This window comes from Carassius carassius, chromosome 39 (assembly GCF_963082965.1).
Source record: "Carassius carassius chromosome 39, fCarCar2.1, whole genome shotgun sequence".
NCBI lineage: Eukaryota > Metazoa > Chordata > Actinopteri > Cypriniformes > Cyprinidae > Carassius > Carassius carassius.
Window position 1 is genome coordinate 28,735,876 of NC_081793.1, and position 9,388 is coordinate 28,745,263.

The window sequence follows — 9,388 nt, forward strand, 5'->3', positions numbered from 1 at the left end:
TTTAAGTTGTAGATTCCCCTCACTAAAATAGAAATAAAACTAAAGTTAAATAGAATTATTAAAAAAATGACCAACTAAAATTAAAATATTTAATCTTAAATCTAATTTAAAAAATTAATAAATAGTATCATAGTACATAAATGATACTAAGACAACATTACAATCTCATTGATATATATAAAAAATTCTTATTATATTAGATTAATGTGTCAGATTTTGGTACACACATGAACGCATCATAACTAGTGCTCTGAAGTCATATGTTTGGATTGATGTGAGAGGGAGTAAATGATGACCATCTTCATCTTTGAGTGGAATGAATGGTATCTTACTTGTCAGATCCGTCTTGAACCCTGACTTTGGCGTACAGAACGTCCACCATCGAGGGGTCATCATTCATATACTCAATTCCTCGGACCTCCACAGGAAGTGGTTTGCCTTCAGTTATGTCTCTGTGGAGATAAAGCAGCACATTGACTCTGCTGACCGTCGCTGCGGTCTGTTCTGATGCTTCACAGACTGCAGTAATGACCTGATGACATCCCGACTCTGCTGCAGGAGCTCGCTCGCGCGTGTCACTTCCTGTTCGTTCAGCAGGGCCAGCGTGCCGATGGTCAGGTGGAGCTTGGCTGGGTTCTGAAAGATACTCTCATCCACCCCTGCGTCCTGCACACCACACATCAACACCAACTCAAAGAGGCGAGACGCAAACCTAGCCAACATTTCAGAGATGCCTTTTTATCACCACTATTAATCACTCACAACAAGACCAGGATCAAGAACTCAGAACAGAGTGGATTTTACTGTGACCGTATCACATTATGCCATTAACCTTTTAATATAACATAAATAATATATTTATTAACCTGATTACATTTTTACATTAATATTATATTTAACTTTTGCATTACGTACTGGCAACAATAAGACCATAAGATAATAATATAATATAAATAATAAACTATTTTACATTAACGTTACTAGAAGAGAAGACAATTTTAATTAAATATTTAAATTAACATTAAATTTAATTTATGCATAAATGTAATAAATGAAATAAAATAAATAAATAATAATAATAATAAAATAATAAATAAATAAAATTTGCAAATAAAATAAATTAAATTAAGGTTAAATATTTAGATTAACATTAAATTAAATTTAGGCAATAAAAATTAAATAAAACAAAAATTTAACTAAATTAAATTAAAATTAAATCTTTAAATTAAAATTATGCATTAACTACTGGCAACAATGTCAAGGAAGTAAAAAAAAAATAATAAAATAAAATAATAAATTAAATTTATGATAATTAAATAAAATCTTTAAATTAACGTTAAATTGAATTTATGCAAGTAAAATTAAAATGAAATTAAATCTTTACATTTACATTAAACTTATGCATTAACTACTACCAACAATACAAAGAAAAAAGAAAAAGGAAAAAATATAATTTAATTTATGCAAGTAAAATTACATGAAATCTTTAAATTAACATTAAAATGAATTTATGCATTAACTACTACCAACAATATGTCCAGAAATTAAATAGAATGAATTCTGCTGTATCTTTATTTTGTTATATCATGTTAAACTATATAATCAAATCCTAAAATAACAAATATTAAATTACATTTTTTTAACACTACTGGCAACAATAAAAACAGGAACAATAATTAAGAAGGTAAATGGGGGTGAATTTTGCTGTTACCATTATATTATATTAAATAATATATTATATTACATTAACCATATATTATAATACAAAATGTATGTGTTACAATACTAGATTGAATTCATGCAATCTTAATAAAGTAATTGTGGTCACTTCTGTCTGTGTGTTGACTTCACGAGTTAATGTTCTCACCTGTCCACATCGCTCGAGCACCTGCTCTCGAAACCGCAGGAAGCCCTTCTGCACCTGAGGATGATTCAATGCAAATGACAGGAAGTGTGTGAACGGCTGCTTCCTCCGAAAGCTGTCGATCAAAACCTCAACGCGGGTTACAGCTGAGGTGATGGCTGCTCGGTATGCACCTGTGATCACTGAACACACACACACACACACACACAGACACACAGACGTGCGCTTCTGTAAAGCCACAGAACAACCACAGGGAGAACATACAGTCCTCACCGCTGCACACAACAACACGCTGACACCAGTACATCCTGCTACTAGAACATTCTGACCTAAGCACCTTCGTTTTTAGTTGCAAACGCATCATGCACATTCATTTAACGCCAAACGAAACCTAACAACCTTCTGCTTCTGAGTGTGTTCAGACATGAGCAACAAACTAGATGACTTCTATCTCGACATAACGTGGGTTTAAAGCATGCAAATCATCCTACAGCAGTTTCTATACAGTAGCTAAGGCATTATGGGTTGTTAGAGTTGATGCATATATGCTTTAATGCATTCCCTGAGAGTTCGAGATGTGATTTATGTCTGCACAAATACTGTGGGATGAATTCAAGTAATAGCTCAGAAGAGAGGGGTTTGTGCTGATCTTACCGATCTGTCCTTCCACGCCTTGTTTCGGGATGCTGATGGAAGTTTTCGTCTCTGTTTCCAGTCGCTTACGAGTCTCTCCCTTCTTCCCGATTATATACCTGAGAACACAAGAACACAGTCGAGATGCATATGAAAAACCTCTGTTTCTGCATTAGAATTAAAACATATATAGAAATCTAATATACTAATAATGATTTTATTTCACTGTGAACACAATATATCATTTTGTGCATTAATATGAATAAAACATGGAATGCACCAACATATTTTCATATAAGGGAATATGCATTTTGTGATTGACGAAATTTGAAAAAAGTAATAATTAGAGGATGTATACTTGCAGTTTTAGAAACTCTGAATTGCGAGATTTTAATGCAAAACTGTGGGATGTACTCTTAAAAACGCTAGAAGGGGACAGAGTTGTGCGCTATAAACATGAAGGCATAAACTCAGTAAAAAAAAAAAGTGAGGTGTGCAAAAAGTGCAGAAATTAACTCAAACTATATCCTAAACTTGTGAAAAATTGCAGTCTGATAAAATTTTGAAATAAAGTCAGAATTGTGAGACGTTAACTCAAAATAGTGAAATATAATATATACATATATGATATAAACACACAATTTTGATGCAGAAAGTGCAAATTGCTGAACATAACCAACCAAGTCTGACTAAAAACTAGCCTTTTTGTAAATTCTAGATGTAAATGCAGAAATCAAAGTCAGTTTTGTGTGTGTGAGCGTGATCTAGAACTCATGTACTGACTTGTAAAGGACGCTGGGAACGTCTATGGCGCAGCGGAAGCCTCTGTCCGTCTGCTCGATGTCGTACGCATCACACGGTTCGTCTAGACACGGCTCGGCTGCTGTGGAACAACACGTTCACTTTATATGACATCATACTAAAGACACGCAGCAGTGGAGCTGATACAAACCTGCTCCTGAACACGGATAATCCTCCTCCTCTTCTTCTTCATAACACTCCTCCTGGACTGGATTTTTTCTGTAGATTCTGCCATTGATGTTAACGAGAGCCGGACGCAAGATCTCCATCACGCACAAACTGCTGGAAGAGACAGAGAGGAAACAGTTCATCTAAATATACAGCACTGGACCGGAATATAACTGTAGGACTCACATTCCAGTCACTAAAGAGGAAGTCAGATTCCTAAAAGAGGTCTATTTTTAAGTAAATGTTGTTCTTTTTTAACTTGTGATTCATCAGAGTTTCTAACGTTGATAATAATAATAATAATAAATCATATTAGAATGATTTCTGAAGATCATGTGACTCTGAAGACTGGCGTAATGATGCTGAAGATACAGCTGCACATCACAGAAATAAATTATATTTTATAGTATATTAAAATAGAAAACTGTTATTTTAAATTGCAAAAATATTTCACAATTTTACTGATTTTTCTGTATTTTTTATTAAATACTTGGTGATCCCAAACCTTTTTTTTATGTCAGTGTATGTATAAAACATATTTATAAATTTATAAACTAAAACTTACAATTTAACAATATTTATATGCTGACATTTCATATTAATTGAACATAACCAGCAGATTACAAAAAAAAAAAATCTATATTTAAAAAAAAAAAAAAAAAAAAAAAAAAGAATCTAGGCTCGTCAGTAAACATGATCAATTTATTATGTTTCCACTGAAACACAACTATCAAGATCATCATTTTGGTGGGACGAAGTGTCTACAAGAACAGTTCGTTCATGACATCTTCTGAAAACACTGAAATTCAGCAGAAAGACGTTTACATGTCTCATAAATTAATAAAAATATATATTTTTATAGATCATGTGCTTCAACCGATGCCTGTCTGAACTAAATAAACACGAATAAACCGCACGAAACAACTCAGAACACATGAAAAACATCAACACAGAACATATACACGCAAGAACGCATGCATATTAATTATTTAATTAAATGATTAATCTTTCTACCTTTGAGCTGGTGTGTTTGCACGAAACTGTTGATGAAGACGAGACTCCACTTCCGCTTTCAGCTTCTCGCTTAAAAGCCCTCTGCCGAGAGAATATTATCAAAAAATAATTATAATAATTATAATAATACAATCTTTAACATATTATAATGAAATATATATAATATTTAAATATTTAATACGCATTTAAATAATAGAAAAGTAACCGATATCGCGCTATTAGCTTTTAATTGTCAAGATACGTCTCCATTAACATTGACGTTTATATTTTTATTACAATAACACTGTCCAATAACGTAGTAAATTAACGGTTGAATAAAAATAAATAAATGTGCCTCTTGGCGCCACGATGTCAGGTGACGCTGCGACGTCGGATCAGCGTCAATTTGACGTAAACGAACGCAGTGAGGAAACAGTAGCGGCGCGACGCAGGTTAACAAATGACACATACTTCACTTTATTTTGATTAATTCTTGTATATATACCGATATATATATTGCTCGTGAAACGCTAATGAAGTGTGGAAGGATGTTAATACTCGTGTTCTTCCTCTGTTACGAGTGTTGCTTTTATAAATCCAAATTGTCAATGCCATTGTTTATTGTGTTTTTAATTAAAACGTCAAAGTTAAAAAGAAAGTAATATAAAGCAATGCTGTGATTGTTTTGTGTGTGTACTGCTTTTCTATAACCTGTCATACAGAGCTTTTTATTGAAACCGTGACGCTTTTGCAAAAGAGCATAAGTGTTGTTTAATGCAAAGATGTTTGTAAATACGTATTTATATATTTTTATTTATTTATATATATATTGTATTAAAATAATATTATTGTATATAGTTATATAAAATGTATATGTATTTTTTTTTATAATTTTATATTCAGTCAACAGAACGTTATGGCATGTTCTTGTGTTTGTTATGATCTGAACAGACTGTGAATGGCAGCATCTTCGTCCTCGTCCTCGGCTGGAGGAGTCAGCAGCAGCTCGGTGATCGGATCCGGCTTCAGTGCTTCCGAGCTCATCCCGCCCAGAAAAGTGCTGTACACATATCCCAAAGGAGCCGGAGAGATGATGGAGGGTGTGTGCACTGTATCCCTCTTTCTTTAGCATTTCTGAATTCCATGTTTGTCCTTCAGTAGCTCAGAAATGGCACAGACTGTCTGCCACAAAACCCTGTTATATAATGAGCTCAGCAGAGACTGAAACAGAAGAAGCAGTTCGACTCTGTGTCCTTCAGTCTGTTTTTTACTCACAATCTACTGCATGCATACATTTGCCTTTTTTCCCCCACAGATGGATCTGATCGATTTTTATGCGAGTCTGTCTTCAGCTATCAAGTTGCATCCACATTGAAGCAGGTTAAACATGGTGAGTTAAAAAAAACACTTGGTTTACTTAAAGGAATAGTTCATCTGAAAATGCATGTTGAATGAACATGTGCTCACGCTCAGTTCATCCAAGATCAGGATGAGTTTGTTTCTTCATGCAGTGAATGGGTGCCGTCAGAATGAGAGTCTGATAAAAACATCACAATAATCCACAGCACTCCAGTCCATCAGTGAACATCTGGAGAAGACAAAAGATGAAACACATCCAGCATTAAGATGATTTTAACTCAATTAATCCATAATAACACTTCCTCCAGTGAACAAGTGCATCTGCTGTTGTCTCTCACATATTAGTTTAGATCTGTTTAAACGCTGCTTGATCTGTGCAGATTTCTCTCCTGATTCAGACCAGAACACTTGTTCACTGGAGGAAGTGTTATTATGGATTATTTGAGTTAAAAATGTCTTAATGCTGGATTTGTTTCACCTTTTTTAGCTGTTTCAACTCTCATTCTGACGGCACCCATTCACTGCAGAGCATCCATTGATGAGACACTGATGCAATGCTGCATTTCTACAAACCTGTTGAAGAAACAAACTCATCCTGATCTGGGAGGAACGGAGGATGTTCATTATAGTTCAGAATTCGGGTGGACTGTCCCTTTAAATCTCTGTGAACATTAGAGTTTGAATGAGAATTTGAGCTTCACTGATGGTTGATCTGGATTGTCTCTGATCTCAGATCAGCAGGTGTCACGGATGGAGCGTCTGGCCGGACTGGTGGAGCAGCTGGAGGCGGATGAATGGAAATATAAACCAATCGAGCAGCTCCTGGGATTCACGACCTCATGACTGCATTCAGCACAGACAGATCAGTTTCTGTGCCCGTAAACATATTCATAAGCCTGTTTTTGTCACATGTAGGTGTATGATGTTTTGCACTGATTTATAATCGCCAACATTATGTTTTGTGATCATGTGTCTAAATATGCCTTGTGTTTTTGGTTTAAAGGTTTTAGGAATACTTTAACCCCATGTTTTCACAGTCTTGATATTACATGTATGAACTCTGAATACATGTACAATAAAGCCTTTTTAAGCACAATTCATAATGTATGACTTTATTTAAATGATGATCAAAGTGTGCATTTAAATATTTACATAAAGTTTAAAGATTTGAATGAAATCATCATCAATTTTATTTACTTTCTTAATGTGCTCAAAAAAAATAAGATTTAGGCTATGTATTTGAATTGCATAAATTTGCATAGTGGATTATACAGTTTTAACATTAAGAAATTAATTAACTTAATGTTATGCATGATTTGTCAGTCATAAGTGAATGAAACAGGTCAGATTCTCCATTCAAAAAATCTTGGTGTAGTTTAATAATAACTGTTTGCATCTATTTAAAAAAAAGCAAAATATATTTATTCAAATTGTTCAGAATCCGCATAAATCTGTTGCAAAAACAATTAGTTATTCAGTTAAAAAGTATAAATGGGGCGGTACAACAAAAACTGTTGTGTGTGTGTGTGTGTGTGTAATAAAATATATTTTATATAATTTAGTATTTTTTGTGTGTGTTTGTGTATATATATATATATATATACAGTACTGACCAAAAGTTTAGAAACATTACTATTTTTAATGTTTTTGAAAGAAGTTTCTTCTGCTCATCAAGCCTGCATTTATTTGATCAAAAATACAGAAAAACAGTAATATTGTGAAATATTATTACAACTTAAAATAATAGTTTTCTATTTGAATATAATTTATTCCTGTGATGCAAAGCTGAATTTTCAGCATCATTCCTCCAGCCTTCAGTGTCACATGTAACATCAGTCGATCACATGATCATCTAGAAATCATTCTAATATTCTGATTTATTATGAGTGTTGGAAACAGTTCTGCTGTCTCATATATTTGATCAATAAAAGGTTAAAAAGAACTGCATTTATTCAAAATAAAAAAAATAATTCTAATAATATATATTCCAATAATATATTTTCTTTACTATCACTTTTTATCAATTTAATACATCCTTGCTGAATAAAAGTATTGATTTTATTTTTTTTAAAAAGAAAGAAAAAAAATTACTGACCCCAAATTACTGACCAGTAGTGTATATTGTTATTACAAAATATTTATATTTTAAAAACATAGCTTCTTTTTTTTTCTTTTTTTAAACTTTTTATTCATCAAAGTATCCTAAAAAAGTATCACATGTTCTGAACAAACATGAAGCAGCAGAACTGTTTCCAACTTTGATAATGAATCATCATATTAGAATGATTTCTAAAGGATCATGTGATAATGATCCTAAAAATTCAGCTTTGCATCACAGAAATAAATGATAATTTAAAGTATAATAAATTTAAAAACAATTATTTTAAATTGTAATAATATAGCACAATATTACTGTTTTTTCTGTATTTTTGATCAAATAAATGCAGGCTTGATGAGCAGAAGAAACTTCTTTCAAAAACATTAAAAATATTAATGTTTCTAAACTTTTGGTCAGTACTGTATATAATTCTTTTTTTTGCATGAATGTTCCTTGTCTTTTTTAGAACATTTCAACAGTTATAAAAAAAAAAAAAAAAATTAATAAATAATTTTCATTTTCTGTTGGTGTCTAATTTTTCATGTTAAAATCTCACACAAAGTTCAAACCATGTGTTTGTCAATGCATTTTGTTATTGAAAGCGTAAGGCTTTTGCAAAGAGCAGAAGTGTGTCAAATTAAAATCTTTACCTGTACAAAAATGTTTTTCAGTGACTTCAGTCAGTCTGTTTTCATTAGATTCGTCTGCAATTATTATTTAGTCAACTGAGCATGTGTAAAAACTCTGCTTGGCTAAAACAATGGCTGAGGGTGTGTAGGAGTCGTGCTGCACACGGTCCAGTAGGAACACAGAGCGGGGGACTGACAGAAGAATGTAAATAAGAGCCTAAAGTCTTTGTCCTTGAGCTGAAGCAAGCACAGTGCTCAGTCAAAGCTCTCACCTACAATGAGCTTACTGCTTTAATGCTGAAATAATAAGAATAAAAGTTAAAGTTCATGTTAAACTTGAGCGGGAAAGAGAAAGCAATGCAATGTGAGTCTTGTGTAAACGTTGCTCTGAGTGCCTTTAGATGCTTGATGAGCCTTGAACATCAGCAGATGTTTATCAGACTGTATCAAAGCAGACCGCAGAGATGTTTCTGAATGAAAGTACTGTACGTTCTGTTCTGTTCTCGCTGAGATGTTGATTGTCTATATTAAACAAAAGGGCGTTTCTAACGCTATAGCTATAGACCTCTGGGTCCTAATGCCGGAAACACAAGGGTGAAGCTCATGAGAAATATATTAGACAGATTTTTTAAGTTCTTATTATTCACAATCTAGTGATTCTTGTTAGATTTTCATTACTGTTATTGTTATGTTTTTTTTAGTCACAAATTAAATGTATATACACACACACACACACATACAATTTATTATTTAAGCACATTTTAAATTATATGTCATTATTATATTACAATGAAGGAAAATACATATTTTTGTATTACAGTAATTGGGGTTTAAAAGAAAATC

At 32.8% G+C, this 9,388-nt stretch overlaps 2 protein-coding genes across 2 annotated transcripts in view; one reads left to right on the forward strand and one right to left on the reverse strand.

Moving 5' to 3' along the window:
* The window catches only part of ascc1 (activating signal cointegrator 1 complex subunit 1), a 12,824-nt gene extending 9,223 nt beyond the window's left edge, over positions 1 to 3,601 (reverse strand). Inside the window, exons 1-6 of the mRNA XM_059531488.1 lie at positions 3,450 to 3,601; positions 3,281 to 3,380; positions 2,519 to 2,616; positions 1,868 to 2,046; positions 533 to 666; positions 333 to 452 (exon numbers count right to left, since the gene is read on the reverse strand). Coding sequence (XP_059387471.1) covers positions 333 to 452; positions 533 to 666; positions 1,868 to 2,046; positions 2,519 to 2,616; positions 3,281 to 3,380; positions 3,450 to 3,567 — 749 coding nt within the window. The 5' untranslated portion in view covers positions 3,568 to 3,601. The remainder of the gene's footprint in view (positions 1 to 332; positions 453 to 532; positions 667 to 1,867; positions 2,047 to 2,518; positions 2,617 to 3,280; positions 3,381 to 3,449) is intronic.
* A 1,169-nt stretch (positions 3,602 to 4,770) lies between these two features.
* Positions 4,771 to 6,914, forward strand: LOC132121129 (anaphase-promoting complex subunit 16). Its single transcript, XM_059530303.1, has 4 exons — positions 4,771 to 4,911; positions 5,411 to 5,559; positions 5,775 to 5,849; positions 6,552 to 6,914. The coding sequence occupies exons 2-4, from the start codon at positions 5,418 to 5,420 to the stop codon at positions 6,659 to 6,661; spliced, it is 327 nt and encodes a 108-aa protein (XP_059386286.1). The 5' UTR covers positions 4,771 to 4,911; positions 5,411 to 5,417; the 3' UTR covers positions 6,662 to 6,914.
* Positions 6,915 to 9,388: the final 2,474 nt, after the last annotated feature.